The 24,126-nt window shown below is 36.5% G+C and overlaps 1 protein-coding gene across 17 annotated transcripts in view; it reads right to left on the minus strand.

Annotated features, from left to right (window-relative positions):
• The window catches only part of CIT (citron rho-interacting serine/threonine kinase), a 122,799-nt gene that overhangs the window by 23,013 nt on the left and 75,660 nt on the right, over positions 1-24,126 (minus strand). For 13 of the 17 annotated variants that reach the window (XM_040576544.1, XM_040576545.1, XM_040576546.1 and 10 more), the window contains 11 exons: positions 21,298-21,468; positions 20,974-21,033; positions 20,312-20,365; positions 18,983-19,123; positions 18,509-18,634; positions 15,534-15,629; positions 13,599-13,715; positions 13,041-13,150; positions 9,929-10,103; positions 8,361-8,558; positions 6,132-6,185 (listed from right to left, as the gene is read on the minus strand). In XM_040576544.1, the coding sequence (XP_040432478.1) occupies positions 6,132-6,185; positions 8,361-8,558; positions 9,929-10,103; positions 13,041-13,150; positions 13,599-13,715; positions 15,534-15,629; positions 18,509-18,634; positions 18,983-19,123; positions 20,312-20,365; positions 20,974-21,033; positions 21,298-21,468 (1,302 nt within the window). The remainder of the gene's footprint in view (positions 1-6,131; positions 6,186-8,360; positions 8,559-9,928; positions 10,104-13,040; positions 13,151-13,598; positions 13,716-15,533; positions 15,630-18,508; positions 18,635-18,982; positions 19,124-20,311; positions 20,366-20,973; positions 21,034-21,297; positions 21,469-24,126) is intronic. The other 4 variants (XM_040576553.1, XM_040576558.1, XM_040576555.1 and 1 more) reach the window with 2 other exon arrangements.

Genomic DNA, 24,126 nt, shown 5'->3' on the forward strand with positions numbered 1-24,126 from the left:
TACTTTCTATAAAGCATATTAAGCTATTTTTGAAATAGAAGAAAGTAGAGAGAGGATGGAAACAAAATGGATAAGGTGGCATGCAGATCTAATACTTCAAACTACTTGACTCATATTTAAAATTAGCTGTATTTCAAGTCAGTTTTATCCCTTTAGGGCTGGAAGCTAAGCTTCCATTGACCTTTATTCTAGGTTCTAAGATTCTGTCTTCTTTCTCTGGACATAACCGAAACTAAACCAAATCACCTGATATTTCACTGTTACATTTAATCTAGTAGGATATTTCTGGAAAATTTCAGACAAAGAACAAAGCAATTAAGAAGGGTTCCAGAAGTAGTAATGTGATAACCTCTCTTGAGGATTTTCCTAACAGTTTATTTATTGAAAATTCCTAAATGGCTTGACTTAAATTTCAAATATATTATAACCTATGTAATGCAATCTAGATAGATAGATTGTATTTATTTATTTTAAAGAGAGATAATTGGTTCTTCTCAGTATAATGTTCATTTTTTCATGGAGAAAGGGAAAATTTATTGACAAAATTTTAAAAAACCTATCTATTGGTATATATAACCCAATATGGTTACAGAATTTATAAATACTGTAAAGCCTAAATGGTGATAGGTAATAGCATCACAGGAAAATGGGGCAAGGTGTGATGTAAATGGCTGTCCTAAGAACCAACAAGGAAGAAAACAGATCAGGAAAACACATGTGATAGGAGATATCATCTTAGGCATACATATATACAAACTATACCAGAATCCTGTACCTGAAAGGAGTCAATAGTTTTAGGTATTTTTCTTTTTAGTTAAGGAAATCCCCAGGCAAAACAAACAAACAAACAAAAAACTGAGCTATGCTGGAAATAAATTTTTAAGTATATTAAAAGAAAGCCTACAAGGAAACACTACTATATCCACTGTTATATCCTTCTGAAACTCAAAATATAATTACAAAAATCTTCAAATTTAAAGCTTATAAAACAACCAAACACTTGAAAGCTTGGAAAAGCACCTCTAGGCAGTACAGACAGCCTTATCTGTGGCACTGTATCACCTCTCACAAAGCCACTGAAATTTTCTCCTCCATCTATGTACATCTTCATCACAGCAAATACAGAAGACTGTGATTATAATCTAACTGAACCACGCTAATCTTGACAGACTGTTCAATACATGCCACATCTAAGCACACAACTTATCTTTATATTGGTATAGAAGATGGTATCTCATTCTTAAATATTATGGAGCACCCGAAGCATAACAACTCTTCAGCAAAGTGATTATATTCAGCACAATTCCCTCCCCGCTGCACGGTATCAGAGGCAGTGTTTCCATATTGTGAGATTGCACAGATTCATAGGTATTATACCTGACCCAAAAAACTTCTCCAGGCAGTGATCACAAATTAAATTGTATAGCAGCAGTTCAGGACTGTGATGATTAGATTTTTATATCAGACAGTGTACAAAATTTAATCCATACACTCCACATGTCAAAACCACAGGCAAAATAATGACGGAAAGAAAGAAAGGAAGCAGTTTTAGAATACTCCCAACTGCAGTTCGCAAGCTTCTCCAAAACCTTATCCAGTTCCTTCAGGAAGATGCCTCAGTTCTCAGATGCCACCGACAAATGTGCAGGAAAATGTTAGGACACAGCAAGGTTAACTGCTTCAGAATGCCATCAGCAGTACGTTCTCTGGGGTTTAATTCGATCTTTAGTACAACCTTAATTCAGAACTTCTAAACTAATGTATAGTTTTACCCTACTCATTTCCACTCCTCCCACCATCACTGAGCTTTACTAGAAAGTTAGCTGTCAGAAGGAAGAAAAAAGAAAAAGCCATCTCTCACCCCTAAATTATCATGAGAAGAATGTGGAGCAGGCACCAGCTTCACTTCATCTTAACCTATTCACATTTGGACCTGAGATACCAAGCTGTTCTAGCTGAAAATTACCGAGCATCTTAATGACCACAGGCACAGATGCATACTTGTATGCAGACACGCTTGTGTGTCTTCCTGTATGATGGATATTTAATAATCAACTCCTCGCTTTCCTCCTCTTTCCATAATCAGAGAACTTCTGCGACTTGAAACATACCTTACACTGTGATAGATCTCAGTCTCCAAAAATTCATCACAGCTTAGCTTGGGGGACATTGCTCATTAGTAGCTGCAAAGCAGGAGGACACTGCATGGTCTGCGTACCCTTCCTTTTCACAACAACTCAGTCTTAAAACATACACTCTCCTGTACTCCTCAGTCCTACTCCTCAGAAGATGAGCTGCCTCTTCCAACCGTGAGCCTTGTCCTCAAAGCACGATGATGTCGTCCATAAAGAAGGCCCCATTAACACCACATCAACACCCTAAAAGTCTCTAACTTTTTGTTAGACTACAAAAACTACAAAGCTCCATTTTTGCCTATAAGAAGCACCTGTCATAACATTTTCTGTGAAATGAAAATCAGGAACAACCCCTCCCAACCAACAGCCAATAACATAAATATACGTACATGCGTGCATGTATGTATGTGTGCGGATATTCTTGTTTGTTTGTTTGTTTTACAAATTTAACTAAGCCATATAAAACTTTTTGCCTGGGTATTAGCCTTGTTACAGCAGGCAAGATCTCTTTACTCCAAGAGATAATTTAGCAAAGTATGTAACATGCCTGAATATAATTTTGGAAGTTCTCAAGAATACGTAAAGATTTTTTCCTGTATGCCAACTAATTGGGCCAATGTGGATCAGGAGCTCACATTGAAATCAGAAGGACTTCGTGCATGACTAAAGTGATACGTGTGCCTAAGGGCTTGTTGTAGTTTTAATGCCCCACTATCCCATCTCATAGACAAGTGCAGAATCAAGCATGTTAATGCTTATGATAGCAACACAAGACAATCACGAAGGAACCTCAGGGAGGAGAGATAAACCTTATTTTAATGGTGAAATCTTGAATAAATGGAAGTGCAACGTCCAATTAGTACTAAAAATGCCATTCTCCTTTCTAGAGTAAAAGCAATAGCCTGTACCTGAAAAAAAAAGGAAGATTCAGGCAGTGGATTCCTGAAATAGCAATAGTATTTTATACTAAGCTGATTGTAAATACTTTATGGGATACCTTTTCTTCTGTTTTTTTTTTTTTATACACATTGCCACCTCCTTACTGAATGTTTTCTTCTCAAAAGAATTCTATTATTTAGATAACTTAGCATCATTTTTAACATCAAATGCGTTGATGATCCAACAAAAAGCCATAATTAAAAGCCAGATGGAAACAACTGACAGAAATGTAAATCTTCCTATTTAAGAAAATGTATTTTATTTCCAGTGTTTTTGCTGATTGCCAGGGAAATAACTTGAATTTTAAAATTCGAATGGATCATATGGCTAATATTTTTGATAGAACAATTCTTTAAAGCTAGGGAACTAGTCCTTCATCCCTCAACAGATTTGCTGGATAAACTATCATTGTGAGAAGATTATGATAAAATATCACTCTTCATGTGTGGCCATGTGCATCTCTGTGTGTGTAGAGCAGGTGCTACAATTTGCAATTTTTATTGTAATTATGTATCTTATTATTTTTTGCATAACTGAGGTCTTTGTACAAGAAAGCAAAAGCTAGTATTTTCTTTTTGACCCCAACAGTAAAAAAAAAAAAAAAAAAAAAAAAGTTACAAGATGAAACAATGCAGAGCTACCAAAGCAATTAAATATGAATTCAGAAAGACGTAAGAAATTAAGACCAACAATATAGCAATGGTCTTCATGTACACACCCCAAAAGACAGCAAATTTAAAACTGAAAATAGGAGAACCTAAAAGAGTATTGACTTGGGTCAGAGGCCTCAGCAAAAGAAAGGACAGGAGTGCAATGAAGGTACAAGGAAAGCAGATGCACATCTGAGGTGTGAGCCTCCTCTATAACTGGAAGCTGCAACCTTTGTAAAGCTAGACTACAGAAGTAGAGTAAGTATTTTTATTTATCTTTTGAACACTAAGAAAAATATCAAAGTAATGCAGTCTTTCAATAATGTGCTTTTTTCCCTCTCTAATCTTATTTTCATTTTTTCTTACACTGCCTTGGGTTACTTAATAAGATTAACTAAAAATTAATTCCGTACCAGAATTCCATACCAAAAATTAATTCCATACTAAGTTTGCCAGAATAGCTCAAGGAGTTTGTTTCACCTCAAAATGGATGTATTTTCAAAACTTGCTAAAAGAATAAGCCTACTTATTGCTATGCTGCATAAGTAGCAGCATATTACAATTATTCTCTTGAAGTGCTATTTTAAAATGAGTGTATATTCTAACCACCTTCAAGTAGAATCAAATGGTCACCAAGAAGTGAAACCTGCATCATATCAGTCCCTATTCAATTAAAATGAGGCTGAAATATCTGGTGAAGGCACCATAATAAACGTTACTTGATCCCTCACTGTCAATAGAAGATTGTCCTATCATTTATCTCAATGGCCCACAGTAAAAAGGATGGACAGCTAGAACTACTTATAACACAGAAAGCTTCTATCCATGGTCAATTAAATTATACATACATTCTCCCAGGCTGGAAAGAGAACGTATGATGAGCATGTATTATTCATGTAGGAACTATTTCATTAATTTCTTATTGATGAAGATGTTTTCTGATGCCTGATCCCACTTATCCCACTAAAGGACATACAATGCACAACACTTAAAAATCTTTTCATGCAGAACATTCAAAGCTCTTGACATTCTTGTAATCCTATGGGTCACTCCTCACTGCTGGAGATTGCTCGCCACACTTATGGAGCCAAAATCCTACAGTAGTGAGATAATGAGTTACAACCTCTGAAAGGCAGCCTACCACGCAGTGAAAAGAAGCTACAGATTTTCCAACGCAACTGGTTTTTGCCCACGTGGAGATCACATAAGTGTTTTCATAGAAAGCTGTCATTCTTTACAAAGGCCAAGACAGAACAAAAGAACACAAAATATAGCTATGGATGTAGGATACATGACAACACATATGGAACCAACTTGCGCAAGCAAAGACAACTACAAAAAGCAAAGTTTCTTTTGAAGACTTTCTTTTAGATGGAGGTTAATACATTTTGCTCTACTTCCTCATTCCTTCAATAGAATATAGTGATATTCTATTAACAGAAGAGAAGTTAAGCACTGCTTAGTGCTGAAGAGTAACTGAGGGAAACAGAATAACTCTTAAAAGATATTTTTGAAAGATGAAAACTTGTCTGTTAGATACTTATTTAGTCCTTTATTTAGTCCTACAGCACAAAAAAATAGATTTGAGGAAATCACTGGAAGTGGGGAAACAATCAAGATAAAAAAACAGCAGTTAAGCCTTGCTTAAAGGGTGGTGTAAGGAGAAAAAGCCTAAGGAGATCAGCAACCAATGCTGATCCAGAGGATTCAACACTTCTGCAGTTCATGTCATTGGAAGTCAGATGTTCTCATCAAGCATCATAAGCAAGTTTGAAGTGGTAATCTGCAAGAATACCTACTAATACACAAAGCCTAGGACATCTCTCCTGGACTGATGAAATGAATACAAAAACATGTCGAAAGATCTCAGGCAATGTAAGGTGCAAATTAAGATACTAGAGTCCTTTCTGCTCTTTGAGCAGATGACCACATGTCATTGCATCATCTGGAACCATAAATTTTCTTGTCTCTTCAAACAGGCTTGAAATCCTCCTTAAAACCCAGAGTAGCATAAATGCTCTCCCATTCGCTCTGGCCTAGATCTACAATGCAGCTCAGGATTTGGACAGGTAGATCTTTTCTCCTTGAGAGTAGAAAAAATCTTTACCTACAATCATTTTTGCAGCTGCTACACCATTCTTATTAGCTGCACTGCAATGAGATATTTTAATTTTCTTTCTTCTCCAAAAAGAAGAATAGTATCAATTTCATAATCCAAATAAAACCTCACAAGTGAGGTTTACCTCAAGCCTAAAAGGAATCAAATCCAATCACCCTAGCTCCTACTAACACCTTGAAGACAGGAGTCCGCATTAGTAACTAATGTCATCAAGGAGTAAATAAGTAAGTTGTTTAGTTCCTTATCCTTAATTTCAAAATAATTCAATGATCTGTATTTAATACTCACTGTGCAGCTATTACGAAGGGCTTCAAATTTACGCTGGATTTCATCTCTATGTGCCTAAAGGAGGTAAGAAGTTAATCATCAATTTTTCATACATTAGAATTAGAATCCAACAGCTGTTGCTAAACAAACTGCAGAACAATCTACCAGCAAGCAAAGTTTGGAAGGCAGATGCTGCACACTGTGAAAGCACTCTGTAGTGGCAAAGAACTGATTAGCAAAAGTCACATCCTACTTAATCAAATGCTCCTAATTCTGAACTACTTTAGGAAAATGTACAAACTCAAGAACTGATTATATAAAAAGTTCCATCATAAATGGTCACCTGATGATATATAGATTCCATGTTAAGTTTGTACATTCATGAGTCGCTTTTACTTCCATACCCAGATTAGTGTTTTGTATAAAATAAATACTGCATACAATTTAACGCTTGCAAAGAAAAACTACAATGAAGCATTATGCAAGCTATCCCAAACAGCTCTGCCAATCTACCTGAATCCTACCATAGAGTACCATTTAATCCTAAGCCTCTCTAAGCAGCAGTGGTGAAACACAATAATCAATTCTTTGGAACACAGCATCCAAAGCACTGAAAAGGGCAAATGCTTATTTTAAAGAAAGCAGTATTGCATGCACCATTTTACCTCCTCATTTACAAGCAAAGCATGACAAAGCAAAGTTCTTGTTTCAGCCTCATGGCCCCTCTCAAAATTCATTTAGACTAACAAAGTGATTTTACAAGTGTATAATGTCATATGCTATCTGAAACCTTAACAAATGAAAGGTCAGTGCACTAGCACTAGTGCACCAGCTACCTTTCTTTATTCGGAACATTTTTGTTAGAGCCAAGAGACTAAACAGGACAAACTCTTTAGCAGAAATCAAATAATGAGAGCTAAAAAATTATCTTACCACAATGTGAAAAATAAAAAAGTATATACAAAAAAATCCGTATCGGAAATTCTCCAAGCCCACTGAACTGGACTATCTTACAACAGCTGGTCCAAAAGCACTACCATTTTGCCAAATTAACAGAAGCAGTAACTGAGTGAACACAGGTCATATACATTCATCTGTTTCACTGGTGGCATAGGGTAAAGATATCAAGCACATCATCATCCTGTTAGCAGTGATATTAGGAGTTATGCAAAGCTTTCAGCTGGGTGGAAGACGACCTCAATTTTGAGCAGAAAGAAACCGATGCCAGCCATGTTCTGTTCAGTTTCTCTTACGGCCTGGTATTGCTGCCGTACTTTCCCAGCACATACCTGCTTAAGAACAGCTCTGCATAATACCTCCGTTCACCCACCCAAAGCATCCATCTAATAGAAACACTATCTCATCAAAGCCTACTATCCCTTCTAAAAAACAGCAATGGCAGAAATATCCAGAATAATAGTTCTGTATCACTGGAGCAAGAAAATGCACGTTTTCAACACTTCAGAATAACTGGATTCGGAGGTCATTGAAGACTGCCTCTTCAATGAGGGTTAGCTGTCAGCCGAAGTAGCAGGTCACACACTTTTCTCCTCTCTCTCCCCCCACTGCCCTGGGAATCCTTTCTGAAGAAAATATTTCTTAGAATCAAGCACTGTGAAAGCATCCTTTTGTATTCAAGAGACAGCAACCAGCAGCATATAATTTAGAATTTTGTTTCCTGGGAGGGAAAGAGGGAGGAAGGAAGGAATATCTTTTTTCCTTTATATCATTCACACACCTCACCAGAGACTGCAGGATACAGGTGACAATTTTTAATGAAATAAAATTAGGGTGGAATAAAATTAGGGTGTTGTTACCATTATTTTCATAGGATCTTTTTTTTTCCAAAGCAAGTATAAAGCAGGTTAACTCATAGAAAGAAATCATCAAATCATTTATGATCATCAAGTACCTTCAAACTCGTGATAAATTATTTAAATAAGTAAATAAGAGAGCAGAACTCTGTCAATAACAACTTCACATGCAACTTTCACCTCATCACAAAGCAATAACGCACTTGCAGAGTCGAGCAGTTTTGGCACCAATCAACCACTACTAGGAAGCATACATATGGTTAAAGATAATAAGAGAAAATTTGACATTTTAGCCATTCCTGCCTCTATTAACACAAGGCATAATTCATGTCTTCTTCTGAAAATTGAAAAAATTATATAGTAAAAATCGATATTTAACCTCATTATGAAATGTGCACCTAAATAATTCTAATCGAGTGCCAATTTCAGGGCTCACCGTGAGAGCTTGAATCTCTTCCTCTGCCTCAGCTGTAGTCTCCTCTAGTTCAGTTTTGGCTTCACGGAGCTGATTCTCCAGGGCTGTCCGTGCAGCCTGCAGCCCAGTAATTTGAGATTCCCGCTCCTGGAGTGTCAGCTGCAATTCCGTCAACTGCCTTTTGAGTTCCAGCTTTTGTTCTTCGTGCTCTAGACCAACCTGAAGAATGCAAAAGCAGCATCCAGATATAAGTTACTAACAAAGAAAATACAGGCAACGTAATCTCATTTCAAACCTCACTTTAGGATGACATTGCCGTTTCTATCCCAAAATCATATCTTCACAGATTGCTTAAGTGACTGAGAAGTCAAGGATGCAGCATTGCCTACTGCCTAATAAAAGTGACTGGTTTGCTTTAAAAAAGATCAAAAACAAGATGGCATTTTGAAATGAAAATATGGGCACAAGAATACTTCCAGCTGTGACTCAAATATCACATATCAAATGTTGATATGAAAAGCAGAAAAGCTGAAGTGGTTTGTGATGACCTTTCTTCACTGAAGTTATTTTATTTAAGAATCTTTACGCCTAAACATCGATACTAATCTTTATGTGCATGTAGACATTTAGATTCTTTTTGAAGAAACCAACCAAATCCCCTTGCTCTGGGTTTACTCAAATGGCTTCTATTCAAGGTTTTATTGAGGCATCCTCAGTGATAAACATCTCATTTCCAGAAATGGATAAGAAATGAACAAGCAGCAGAACAGATCTCAGCGCTCAAAATCAATTCCAAACCTTAGTACCTTCTTCAGGCTGTTTGCTATCCCTTGTGAATCTTTCTGTTGTGCTGCAGATGCAAGACAAGCCCGCTAGAAATCTTACAGTGGTCCCAACCAACTTCCGGCCAAACAAGGACACACGTTAGTCATCCAACCCTCTTAGCTAAAGGCAAAATTTCAGTCTTAGCTGAAAATTAGTGGAGTGAGACTGGAGAAGGTAAAAAGAAGACCTGAAGTGGATCCAAACTAGTTGATACAAAACTAAAGAACTAAAAATGAAGCAAAGCTCACAATTTATTTATTTTTTAAAAAGCATATTTTCATATTATTGTTAGTTTTCTCGAAAACTTTTGCAAAATATGCATGAAGCGCTACGTCTCCTGTGTTCTTATAGCACCTCTGTCGCGCCGTTTGCTTTCTATTCTGTAGACTCTTTATAGTAAAGCTGGTCACTGCACATAGCTAAGCTTTTATTCTCTACCCCGTTACCACTCTAGCTAGAAAACATTATAAGGATATTGTACAAAAAAAAAAAAAGTCTCTGAGAAAGCAAGATGATCTAAAAGCTTAATACTTACTCTAATGAGCAATCTTTTTATTTTGTTTTTATTATTTTTTCATTAAAAAAATAATAACCTCAGGGGAGGAACATACTGCTAGACTATAATAAATAATTACATCTTAAAACACCATTATTAAGACACACAGAACTATGACAGCTTATTTCTAGTTGTTACTATAATAGTCCAAATGGGTTACGTTAAAGCAAATGGAATACATTGGGAGGGATTAAACCCAAGCCTTCACCTCTCGTAGCCTAGTCTCTAACTCCAGCAGGCGGTTCTTGTCAGTGTGATCTTGGTGACTCATCTTCTCCAATTGTTCCTCTAATTTTCGATTCTGGGCCTCTAACTTTCCAGCTTGTGTTTCCAAGTAGAACTTCTGTTGCCTGAGCTCTGAAATCATCTCCTCCTGGGCTTTCCTGACAGGAGAAAAACACAAGTGACAAACATGAAATGTCCTTAAAATATGTCACTGGACTGAAGTAGGGAAGAACACACCACAAGCTCCCTATTAAGCAGAACAGTTAAGTTAATAGCCTAAATTCTACACCCTTGCATGAAAGTAAGTCAACTCCATTACCATCTGCAAAACATCCACATACTAGTGGATTCATTGACATATGCCCAGAGCACTAATATTTCATATTTGCAAGTTGCACAGAAAAATAAATTCTACATGTGGCTGTCTACAACAGTATTTAAGCTGTACTTAATTGCTTTCATTTCACCAATTCCTTGTTACGTATTTTCCTATGCAGGAAAAATAAATGCTAAGAATAGTTGTTTTCACATTATATATTTCCATGAGATAAGAGAAATCCTATGGTTTACGTTTTTTTTGGAGGGGTGTTTAGTTTGTGTGTTCTTTAAAGCTGTAATGGACCCAGAACAAGTTCTAAACTTGACCTACATTGAAGCAAAACTTTGTTGTCTCTGATCAAAGTCTCCATCTATAAAGTGAATGAAAATAATTACTTGTGTGCATAAGAATTTTGAGAGCTGGCAATGTCTGCTAAAAGCAGCAATTAGAATTTGAAATGCATATCCTCATGCATAACAAACAAACAAACAAAAACCACCCCTACGTTATTTACAACTCCTGGAATCATTTTATCATGCATTGGAAAATTCTGCCTCAGGGTGCTTTCTATTTAGAAATCTCACAAAGCTTTACGTATATTAATGAATTAATATTTTAAGAAGTTCACTGTGAGATAAACTGTTATTAATCCAATTCCAAAGAAATTATGTGGGTTGCCCAAGATCGAATGGGAAGACTTAACAAAACTAAAAATGGAACTTGTCTTCTGACTCACATTTTTGTGCTTTGCACACAAAACCCTAGTCACTTTCCCCCCCCCCCCCCCCCCGTTTTCTTTTTTCTTTTTATTTATCTCTACAGACTATTGGCAGCAAGAGCTGTCAATAATCTGTTATTTTGCTTTCTACTGTTTCCTGGGCTGCCTGCTCAGGTACTCAGATACTGGCAGAACAAAAGCTAACCAAGTTCCACAAGCCTTTGAAGGGTTTAATCACTAGTTCATCTCTTCAAACATGCTCAGATTAGTTGTAGCCTTTGTAGATTCAAAATGAAGTCCAACAGATTTATACATATTCACCACCACAATTCGTAAAATAAGCAGAAACTCACTAGCTATCTGCATATATAAACATGGGCATAATAAAGCATTTTTTTCTTAAAATGCTGTTGATTCTGTAATATCACCTACCAATCCTGCAAAATTACGTTATTTGACAATATTTCTTACAATAAACTATTCAAAGTCATATTTTAAAGCATTAATATATTTTTTTCTTGTTTTCTATTCATCTCAAGGAAAGTGTCCTGCTATCAGAGGATGCATCTAGCTCAGCTGAGTTCTTACACTCAGTTCAGCAGCAATGACGACTCTGCATATCCTTCCCAGGTACATGTTGAGACACTGCTTGTGTTTTATTTCAGACTGAAGGTAAGTTATGGCTTTTGCCACCTCGACAGATTTCCTGGGTGATAACTAGAAGTCATCTGGAGCATAAAGCAACTCAGTTAAATTTTTCAGTTACTTCTGTGGTTATTTTTGGCTGTTCAAGCCAGAATAACTTGCCAGATATTTGAAATATAACAAAAATTGGAGCTACTACAAATCTGGAGGCATAATCAGCACTGAAAAGATCAAAAACAAAACAACTCTACGCCAAAATTCAATCTTGCTTGATTCTATTCAATATTATACGTGAATCTGTCCAAGAGCTGCCCACAGAGATACTGCCTAACATTGCATCCAGCAGCTGATGGACACTGGAAACATTTATGCAGACAGCCAAATGTGATGAATCTCTTAACTCAGTAAGAGCATATACTACTTTAGCACTATCTCGCAAGGCATATCAAACACTCTGTGCTTTTTCCTGTACTTGAAGTAGAACGTCTACATCATTTAGGAAGGAAAAGCATTTTAAAGACAATAAGGAAACTAAACTAAAATGAAAAGCAAAATAAAGTTCAAATAGACAGGAAGGTCTGACACAAAAGAGAAAAGGTCCAAGATTTCCTCTGTGTTAATAAATAAGAAAAATTCACAAGAATAATTGCTGATGACACAGCAACACAAAGATGACATTAGAGCTTGTCCAGTAGTATCCCCTAAAACACTGAACTATTACACTGGTCGTTGATGAGGACTAAAGAGAGGCTCAAGTTGAGAGAACAAAAAATATATTCACGTACTAGCTGAGTTATGTAGAAAAAATGAATTGAAATATCATTCTGAAGTTGAAGCTGAGATATCTCCTGCTCCACATTATTTCTGCCCGCTGCAGTAAAAAAGATCTCTCTTGCAAACAGCAATTCAAAAACATACAGGAAAACTCTTGGCTTAAAATCTAGTTTTCATTTTGTCTTCTCAGCCATTGATTGGGTGGGACAGAATGTTTACAATGAAAGGTATGTAATGTTTTCAATTTCAACACTGAGTAACTTCCATAGGAACCCAGGAAAATATAAATATATTAACAATATACATGTTAAAAAAGGAATATATGCTTCTATAGAGGTTAGACATTTAATGTATTGGTATTCATTTAATGTTTGGTAAACCTGCATAAAGCACCAACCTCAAGAAAGACTCCAAAGTGGACACTGTAATACAAATCAGTTTTGCTTGTCACGTTTCGGAAAACACAAAATAAGCAGAGAACCAAAACTATTTGAAGAACAAGCACATTTTCTGCATTACAGGAAAACAAGCAGGGAAGCACAACAAGCCTGTAACAAAGAATCACTTTAACGTTTTCAGAACAGATCTCACTGAGAAATGTTCAGTAGTGACCAACATGATAGCAGTTGCTGTACTTACATGTTCCTCTGGGTAAAAAGGCTGCTATTTGCTGCCAGTTTATTGGCCTCAGACAATTCCACTATTCTTTGCTCCAGTGACCTAATCTTTGAATCCATTGCATTGATCATCTGAAACAGAGCAACGTGCCTTTGAGACTGCACAACAAAAGTGATTTTAAAAGCAATGTTTAAAATTAAACAAACAAACAAGTCTCAGAATTTCCAGAAACAAAAATAAAAGAATATTGATCAAATAACCAAGAAAAATAGTATCACAGATACAATTACTGGAGCTGTTTGCTGCTGCTTTCCATTGCTTAAATATTAGGGAAAAACAACCATTGTTTCGTCAGTGCACAAAATGAGTGGTATACAACAACTTATGCAGCCACTTTCAGAAAATATTCTTGAAGATTCCTTGTAAGAAAATCAACATCTTTTAAAATAGCTTTTAATCAGTACATTTCCTTCAAGACAGGAGCAATGAGAAACCTCTAACAAGATTATCTTGCTTAGAAATCACAGCCTCAAAAAGCTACTCTTCAAACACTTTGATTTCCAATTCAACTACACATACCGCCTTCTGTTCAGCCAGGACTTTACATTTCTCACGTGCTTCTTCTTCATGTCTTCTGAGCATATTCTCAAGTGCTTCCTTATCAGCAAGATCTTTCTTCATCTGATTTTCCAAAACCTAAATGAAGATATTTCTTTTGTCTAAGTTATATCCGTTTCACTGGGCAGAGGGCAAGCAGAGAGAAAATCATCAAGACAGACAGAATTTTTAAGGAATTCATCACATCTCAAGCAACATTAGACCCAGGATGCAATGGCATGAAACCCTGGAACAGCAAACTCCAAAAAAGAATGCTCCCTCAGCTACCTTGGAAGACTGAATTTAATGATGGTGTTTTATGAAGACATGAGACACTAAATAATAATAATAATAATGTATAATCTATGCTCAAGAAATATTCCAGGCTACTGCAACAGAAAACAAATAAAAAAACCTGTACCCCGGTGTGTAAAGCAGAGGAGGTAAAGAATTGTGCATCCTTTGGTTGCCTTAACAACATGGCTCAAAAGTGATTTTTAAGTTCTGTAAATATGCATGAGAACTTAACTGAGACCCCATGAATTCTTCAGGTCAGAGACACCAAATAGAAGAGCTAAGATTTCTTTTTGTGACACAAACACCTGTCATTAGGAACGGGACTGAAGTAAATTAACTGTCTTATTCTTCTCTCTTTTTTTTTTTTATTTTTTTTTTTATTTTTTAAAATAAGCTATGTGTGTTCTGTACACAAGTCCAAAATTTTAAATCGGTTGTTAAACTGAATGTCATTTCCTTCAAGGACAGTTTTCAAAGGCACAAAACTGTTATGGACATGACTCTTACTAGAACTTATTTAATCAGTATCTCTCAGGATACTCTTTAATGTCCCAGTTATAAACATTCAGTGTCTTGAAATGCTTTTATCTAGCTTCCTGATCTCCTACTAAACCCTATATCGTATGTTCCCATAAATCACCATCTCTCTGTCTCTCTTTTTCTTTTAACTTTTTTCCCAAGCCCTATCTTGTTCTCCAGTTTTTATGTCAGTACTTCTCCTTTCCCCAAGATCTACTTCTACTTCCTCCTGCTTTCTGTCACCCTCCTCTCATTACTGAACAAACATGCTCTGATCTGCCAGGAAATCTTCTTTCTTTTTTTTTTTTTTTTTTCCCATCATGTTTCTCCCACAGAAATTCCTTCTTTCCTCTTAAATACTACATCCTCATATATTTAAGCTAAAATGTAAAAGTCAAGTCCTAGGTAAATGTAATAGAGAAAAATTGCTGAAAATAGATTATTTTTAGTAGAAACAAAGATCCTTACAAAATGCATTTACAGGCTGACGCACTGTAGGTTCTATAGAAAAATCCTTAACTACAGCACATACTCCCATTTCCCAATTTGTTTTTCCTCGTTTTAGATCGTGTCTATAATTCTATTTCTAACTGTATGTTAAAGTCTTATGCTACCCTGGAAAAGACAAAAACAAAGTGGGTGGTTTCTGTGGATTCTTGGCAGATGTTACAGCTCCAAGAAGATGGAAATTCAGAAACGCTCTATTATTTACTGAATTTAAAACTTGCAGGTAGGCTGTGTGAATACTCTTAAATAAATCAGAAAATCATCAGTAGAAACTGAAATCTTTTTCAGGATGATAGATACAACACCATTAAGAAAGAATTATTTAGTCAGCAACGAACAAGTTACAATCAGCAACTGGTTTCTGTAATTCTGATTTCAAATGCCACCTGTTTTAATACAATGTTAAAAACAGATGAGGTATAATAACATGGACTAGAAGAAAAACTCACTCATATTTCACTAATCTCTCTGAACATTTCAGCAGCAGTAAGCAAGAAGGCAACTCATAAGACAAAGCAAAGCCTAAAGGCAACAGTTTTTCCCTGAACCCATTCTAACCACAAAAGCTTGTAGGAAGGTAAGAAGATATTTTACTTTGAGTTTTTCCTCATAGAATTGCTCCTTTTGTTTCAGCTGCAACTCCAGATGTTGTGCTGCGATCTGAGCTTCACGATGCTTTTCTTCCAGCTCCTAAAAGCAGCAGAGATTCATATTCAGACATAGAAATAGGTGTTGTGCATACGGGTTGCACAGGTATTGCATATTTGTTGTCATTTTTAAGACTCCCCACTATGAAAATCTCTGGACCATGGCTGTCATAGTTAAATGACATGACAGCAGCATGTGATCAGTTTTAAGCCTTGCATATTGCTGCTGACCCATCCACTGCAGAGCCAACACACTGCTAAAGTCAACGATTTCCACTTGCACAATAAGAATTTGTTCCCCAGTAGCTTATTCCCAAAGACAGGCCAAGCATGTTTTATGAAAACAAGCGGTTATAAACACTTTATAGCCGCAGTGGCATCACAGGAAGTTCAGACCTATTTTTATCAAGGTCTCTCACCTGTTTTGTCACAGAAGGACTCAATAATGGGGTATTGCTGTCTCTGCTTTTCATTCTATATTCATAGAGTGGGAATAGTATTTACTTTGCCACATTTCTCAGATGAGTGTTGTCAGAATAACTGTTTATAAATTGCTTTGAAAATGAGAAGTACAGGATGCAGTATACATAGTAGATGGTACCAGAGTATTTTTAACCTCTTTACCTCACAGCTGATAGTTTTAGCTGTGCACAGTAAGGACTTAGATAATTCTGCATCTCCAAAATTAGCTATTTTAGTACGAGGAACATTCTGCTGTCTGCATATATTATTGGGAATTTATCTATAAACACCTTTCAACATGACACCTCACAAAAGCTGAGCTTAGAGCTTTATGCTCCTTCATTTTCATATTTGCCATCCTAACAATTTCTTTAGTACAACAGGCAGATCCAGGTCTGTCATTCACTACCACTGGGCTGACTGTTGCACAGACAAGTTCAGGTTTTGGGATGCATCCAGGTCTCCTGCCTACCCCACTACTGCACAGCACAGGAAAATTTCCTGATATTTCTACTTGAGCATTTCCCGTACTCTCTCTCTTCCCTCCCTCATCTTGAGAGCATACTAAGACTTCCTCGCTCCAGTAATTGCAGTAGACCTCCTTTTCCAGAAGTGAAAATCAAAAAGGAGGTTCACCAAAAGTAGGTCATCTACAGTGCCTGGTACCCGACACTTCTGCAAGGAATGGAGATTGCTGCTTTTTGCAATTGAAATACGTCTCCCAGCAACAAGAAGGACAATTCACCTCCCCCAGAAGCCCACACGTTTCAGGTCCTGGCATAGAATCAGACAACCAGATCAGCAGCAGCTTCAAAGCTACCAGCATCAGACTGCTCATATTGTAGAAGATTCACCAGCTTCAAGTGGCACTTAACAGCCAGTGTGGGCTTAAAAGGTAATCTCTAACCGTTCCAGTTCCCACTGTTCTCTATGTAGCTGTAACTTTCAATTGTTATTAGCATCATAGCCATGATCTACAATTTCAAGTAGTATCTTCCCTAACTTATTTCTTACTTCTTATTTAATTCTCTACAGACAGATCAGCAAGTCTTCTAAAGTATCACTGAAGGAGTAGTACACAAAACCAATCCAACTTATTCAACAATTTCTACCTTATTCTATACAATTCTATTTAATTTTATTCTGTATTGCCAGCTCCTTTGCTATCTTTCTGTCCTTTCTATAGCAGGAAATGTCAAAAGTGTTTGAGGAGATCAACTTGAGAGAATGAAGAGTGCAGAAGAGGAGGAAAAAAATGTATTACCCATGGCTCCCAAATCCGAGATGCAAGGGACTAGGAAAGACTATCCAACATTCTGTCAGAAGTCCATTGAAACTATCTATGAGAACTGCTAAACATATCCCATGGAGTAAAACAATTAGTTAGGTATTTCTGCATTCCCTTCCAGATTTCTCTCCACAGAAAATATAATCGAAATCAAGGAACAATCTCCATATATACAAAAGAGGCTTATGAAACTATCTGAAGTTTTCCACTATTTCTAAATGCAAAGTTGTCTCTGTGCCCCAGCAAAGCCATAGTCTCCTACTTAGCATGCATTCACGTTATCAAAATAATTTGAAAGAAACACCACCACCAAAGACCTGATTCTATGTTTTCTTGAGACCCTTCAGACATTCTGATGCTAAAATTTGCCTGTGCAGCTATTACTCAGAACATGCATGGGTCACACTTGTCCAAACATGGTTCTTTTATATATTTCCATTTGGCCTTCCTCAGGCCTGTCTATGCTCAGGATTACTACCAAGAAAAAGTAATACCTTTTTGTCCTTATCATATTAGCAACACAGAAAGAAATGCAAATTAATGTAATTGCTCCAAGATTATGCTTCTTCTCCCAGGGAAGTAAAAGTATTAGAAACACCTTCTGTTGGGTTCACTGTAGACTCAAGTACCAACTCACTATAAAGTCTTAATAGGTTTAACAAGGAGAGAAATAAGAAATTGCCAACAGAGCTATATGGGTGAAAATGGATTCTTGACAAATATTATCTTTGGAGAAGAACAGTTTAGATGACTTATTTCTCTCTGCTACAAGGTATAAGCACTTCACGTAGACTTGACCTCTAAATTCCTTTTGCAATTTAGTTTAAAATCAATGCTTTTATTATTGCAGTGTCCTGTAGAGTATCCTGTTCTGAAACAAAACATTAGGTAATTAATTAAAATACTGATAAGTTGACTTTAAGGTGCTTCTACTTAGATGATTAGAATTTTATAGTCTTAAGATTACAGGTACAGGAGTTAGTTCGTAACTAAAGGTGCAAACAGAATTTGCAAACTTCAGGTTTTCCAGTATTATTGTATACAAAAGCAATCCCTTTATCCTTTATTCAACAATTTCCACTTTATTCAATGCAATTCTGTGTCTTCTCTTCCTTTTTTACTCCTTTCTTACCAACTCTTACCCTTCATCTTTCATTTTCACCTCTGCTCACCAGAATTTTTTCCGCCATCTGTTGAATCTGTTGAGATTTAGTCTGAATATCTTCCTTTAGACGGTTTTCTCTTCGTTCCACAGTCTCTAATCTCTTCACTTGATTCTCCAGAGAATGGCGCCGCTCCTGCAGAGCAATTATTAACTGTTATTTAGGCTAACCAACTTTGCATTACCACACAGCAATAAGCCGTCTTTTATAGTTGAAAACCTCATCATGGCTCAAATCCCTCATCCTAACCACAAGTCCTTATTGGTTCCTCACTGAAAATAAAATCAGCCTCTCAGTAAGTTTTCCTCAAATTAATTAATTAAAACTTTAATTAATATAATTAATTAAAAATTGATTAATTTCTAATGTCTCTTTCTTATTAAGAGTTACTACAGGAATACAAGTTGTTTACAGTCATCCAGATGAGGGTTCCCAGACACATCCCCGTAACTACTTTATACTAGCTAGACATTCTCCATTCACCTCTGCTTCAAGCAATTTCTTCTTCATGCTTTCATTAGAATCCTCCCGATTTTGCAGTTTCTCTAACTCCTTCTCAGCTCTCTCCTTTGCTTGACGGATATTCTGGAGAAGTTCTGTTGCCTCTGAGCTAGCCTTCACAGCCTAGGTCCAAAGGAAAAAAGAAAAATTATAAGAAAAACACACATACAAAAACTGTGTTGAAGTTCATAACCTCAAGATGGTCAATGTGCTGTCCAAAATTGCTACAGAACTTTGGCCTAGCAGTCTAAAATTAAGACAGCCTACAAACATGTTCAGGAACCCAAATTCTAATTTCTGTTACCTAATTCTTTTCTGTTTCACAAAAAAAAAAAAAGAAAAAAAACACAGAAAATCCAGATCTACACGTTTGTCTTGCTGTGCTGCAATTTCTAGTTTTCACTGTGTTTTATGAAGTGTGCCCCTAAATTCAGTTCAAGTTTTTGCATAGGGCTCACAAAATATTCCTGCTAAAACATTAGGAAAATAACCTTTTGGCCTACTGATAATTGATAATAGAATTAACTAAAAGAGAAAAGGGGATAAAACAAGTCTCCGTTGAAATATTAAAAATAACATTTCTAAATAGTTTTGACCTCCCGTTCATATTTCAGACCACTAACCCTTGGAAATGCCCTTTCTGAGCAGCTGTCAAGGTGAGGATAAAGCTCTCTTGGTGAATTGTTATGCCAACCTCTTTCTTTTCTGCTAAAAGATACCCCCAAAAAGCATAACATCTAGAACAAACAGGTTCTCACATTGTTCTCACAGTGACTGATTGACCACAATTGCAAACATTATACCTAATGTACCTCCTTCAGCTTGTATCACTGAAGTATTTTAATTCTGTTGTGAAGCCTTATCATTCAACCGTTTTACCATAAATAACTGAACTGGAAAGTGATTTTGCAATTAAAAGAGACTATGCTGGGAGACTAAATCAAATCCAACTCTTTTTTTCTTTACACTAGTGAGCTAAAAAGATCTGAACACTTGTCTTCAGAAGCAAGGGACCAGTGCATTGCATACGGCACACCCAAACTGGCCATTCTAATTAGAATTTCTCTACACTACTCCAGTTCTGACTCAGCTTCATTTGTAAAAATAAACACCGTTGACATGTCTGAAGAACCAAAAGCATATTGAGAACACCAATGATTTCAGATACCAGTTCGCACCCCCTTTTCCTTATCATCCCCCATGCTATGACTAATTCTATTTTTGAGGATAAAACAAAGTGCATCCCTCCTCTGCATTAAGGTTTCACTGGAAAATCTCGTGGAAAATTCACTTTCACCACCCAGACATTACCTTTGTCAGCTTTTCCTGCAGCTCCTGGATTTTGGCCTGCTGCTCTGTGTTGATCTACAGTTAAATAAAAAGATTGGGGGGAAGGGAGGAAACGAGGACAGGCAAGGTGAGTGGTAAAACCAAACTGAGAAAATTCTCTTGATTTATGATACCTTACTTATTTTAATTCACTTTCTAAAAATGTTTGTTTCTCCCTATAAATTCCAACATCCAAAATGTCCCTTGGCAAATCCGCTCCCATTTTATTAACCTCTGGTTGATTTCATGTTTTGGTCACCAACTAGATTGTTCAATGTGACAGAGCTATACTCAGCATTATTTTTATTTTTTATTTGCTATTCTCTATTCATGAACAAAACTCTTATGTATCACTAACCCAACACCAAATTCAGATTAAACATAATGGCCTGTCTTTGCCTAGCTTGAGAGCACAACCCATTAAGCACAGGACACCAGAACGGAGCTTTATATCAAACCAGAAATAACAATGAATCACACCAAGAACAAAAAATCCAGAAAAAAAGGGGCCGGGTGTGTGTGCAGGGGGAGCAGGGGGAGGATGCGAGGCTGTGCATGCCACTGGCTAATCAAAGACATTCTTGGTTTCTGTGCATAATACAAAATACCCAGGAAGCAAACTCCAGGACATTAAAGTAGCATACCTTCTCTAATTTGCAATACAACTCTCCTGCTTCACTTTTTCCTTGATCTTTAACCTGTAACTTAAATATAAAATATATAAAAGTCTCGGGAAAAGCTTTAGTGCACTGGTTTTCTACCCAGGCATCACCTCATGCAAATTAAACACAAGGAGTTACACAAAGCATTAATTATGCTGTTTCAAGAGTACAACCGAAAGACTTTTTGCATTAGTTGTACAATGCCACACTAATCTTTAGAGAACTCACATACAACTTGTGTGTGTAAAATAACACTAGAAAAGTAAGCAAGTATCAATCCCCCTCTCCCACAAAGCCTTAAACTACCTTTTGCAATTTGTTGTGACATTCAGTAGCTTTACGTTTAAATTCTTCAGCTGCCATTCGGGACTCTCTTAACTCCGACTCATAAAGATCACTACGCCTGCGAGCTGAAATCAGATCCTCTTCTAATTGATTCATCATCAGCCTCATTTCTTCTACTTGAGCTTGATATTCCTGTGGTTGCGGCAGAAGGGTAGGAAAAGGCATTACATTTTATAGGCAACAGAAAATATATGGAACAGCAGATCGCAGAATGTACTGTTTGCCTGATTGCAAACAAGAACTCCATATAAAAACATGTAGAAGAAAAAGAAAAGTTTTAAATAAAACAATGAGAGCTAAATAAAAAAATATCCATCGTGTTCTGGTTTGAGTCTTTCCATTTTCAAGCTAATACCTCATAGAAGTTAAAAACGTTGCCTTTTTGTGAGTGGCTTCACTATAGAAACGCATTTATCTTCATAAAAGTGATTAAAATTATTTATATTTCTGATCTGTGAAACAGAAACGTGCCTTTGAGTTGATGTCTCTACTAAATGCACAGATACTCCCTCAAGATATATTTTCCTTAGGCTAATAACATGATAATTACCACAGATCTGCAGTGTTTGGATAAAAGAAAAGAGGAGAAGCAGAGGAGTAGCAAGTATACTGTAGCTCCTAGCCATAAGTTACTTTCTCTTGACAGAGTTAAAGAGGAATGTATTGTTCTGTATGGGAAACAACCTAAATCAAATACTAAGAATTGTCTAAAAGATAGTAAATAAATAAACAAACACACATTTCCCATAGAAGGCATTTGTCTATATAGACAAAAATAACGAATTGCCATGCAGGACACTGCAAGAAGGGGCATTTGGATGGGGAAGGTGTGAGAAGAATGTTTGAATTGATCATCTCAGTTGCGACTGGGTACTCAAACTGAAACGAGCTCATGGGATTGCTTCTTATATCTTCATTGGAAACACAAGTCCATTAAGTATACTTTTTTAAAAAATTACTCTAAGCAAAAAGTATTTTTATAAACCTAAGAACAAGTAGAAAATAAGCACATCAGGAGCTGGGAAAAAAAAAAAAGATTTTGAAGAACTGACAGTGGGGGAGTCCACCTTTCTTTCTATTTTAATATCTTACAATATTCCTAACTACCCCCATATTCAAAAGACTAATTGTCTCGTGACAAACTCAAGTTTGTCATCACTCCTTCCAGACAGCCAGCTGCCTTCAGCTAGACGAGTGATTGCTTCAACACTGACCCTAACGTCAGCCTGTGATTCTCTAGCAACACAAGGACCTTACGCTGCTGTTTAAAGAAGTTGGGCCTTTAACAGATAGCTTTACTGACCATTACAGGGAGCGTGGCAGAAGGGGTCTTAGGGTTATAATCCCCGAACTGGCTCTGATTCACAAGGCAAACAGGAATTCTCTCTTTCCAGACAGTCTCTCTATGGATGATCTTATTTTCTTGCTGGAAGCAATTAGAGCCTTTTTATATTAAGTGAGCTCAAATACATTAGCTCAAAATTTGCTTCACAAAATTACATTTGTGAATGAAAGAGGCAGAATAGCTTGAAGGAATACATGGTCTGCTCAGAAATCATTATTTGTGAAGACTCTTCCTAAAATACTCAACTTTTATATCAGCAAACACTTGACCAAAGAATTACAGGTATGATTACAGTTGCCAATGTGAAAATTAGTGTTTGGGAAGGCAGGAAAATGGAAAGGGAGAAAAGAGGAAAGCAGAGATAATAAGTAATATTTCAATTTTTCTTGCTTCTTGATGTTTTCACGACCATCTTTGATCAGGTCAGAAAAAAAGGCTTCATCACTCACTGAAGACAGAACGATACCTCTTGAATATACATTGGTCTCAGTTTTAAAACCACAAAAATGCATTTAAGCATGTATTAATGGACAGGCAAAGCTTAGGACATCTACCTGAAGCAAAACAAGTCACGATAGCTACATACAAATGAACAGACCATATGAATAGACCTTTCTAAAACTATAAAGATTCTGACACGTTATAAGTTGATCTGTTTGTTCAGGTCTTCACCAAGTAATGACCAGTTAATGTTGAGATTAAAATAAATAAATAAATAAATAAATAGCCACAACACTCTGCAAGTATCCCAGTGAAGTTGAACCTACTGTCCTGCCCTGAAAACACCAAATGCTTAATTGCTGCTTTTGAAGGTTCTGATGTGCTCTGAGTTTTACTGGTTCTCGAGAGCTTGGGGTTTTCAACAGCAAAACTCTAAAGGACTCATCTATCTCACCTCCCATTTCCCCCCAACATAAAAATAACGATCCATGTCTTTACTGGCCAAGATCCACCTGCCGGTATGAGTCAGCAAAAACATTTCTGCATATCTTGTTGCGGTGTTATTGCACACAGGTTTCAGATAGCTCACAAGATCCCCCAGATATGAAAGTCTACAACATATTACAGATCCATTTGTTGACCTAAGCAGCATTTTTATGTCATTATTAATCTTCACGAGATAAGTTAAAAGATTCTGGGACAAAATATTTGATTAAAAAGTACTTGCATTAGACTCATTTAACAAAGAAAAAAATATACTGCTCAACAATCTATTGATATTTATGATTACCAAAAACATTCAACATTTCAACATTTAAAGCAATTTTGCTAATGAAGCACCAGAACACAGAGTGATGAGATTTAGATCCCTTGTATTACATAAAAGAACCATCCAGAAGAATGCTGTAGAAGTCTTTGGAGGCCTGCTCCATCCAGCGGGTTGTTTTTGCATTTCATTACTTTTTACATAAGTGTTGCTCCTATCTGGAGAATTATTACCAAGG

This window comes from Cygnus olor, chromosome 17 (assembly GCF_009769625.2).
Source record: "Cygnus olor isolate bCygOlo1 chromosome 17, bCygOlo1.pri.v2, whole genome shotgun sequence".
NCBI classification, from domain to species: Eukaryota; Metazoa; Chordata; class Aves; order Anseriformes; family Anatidae; genus Cygnus; species Cygnus olor.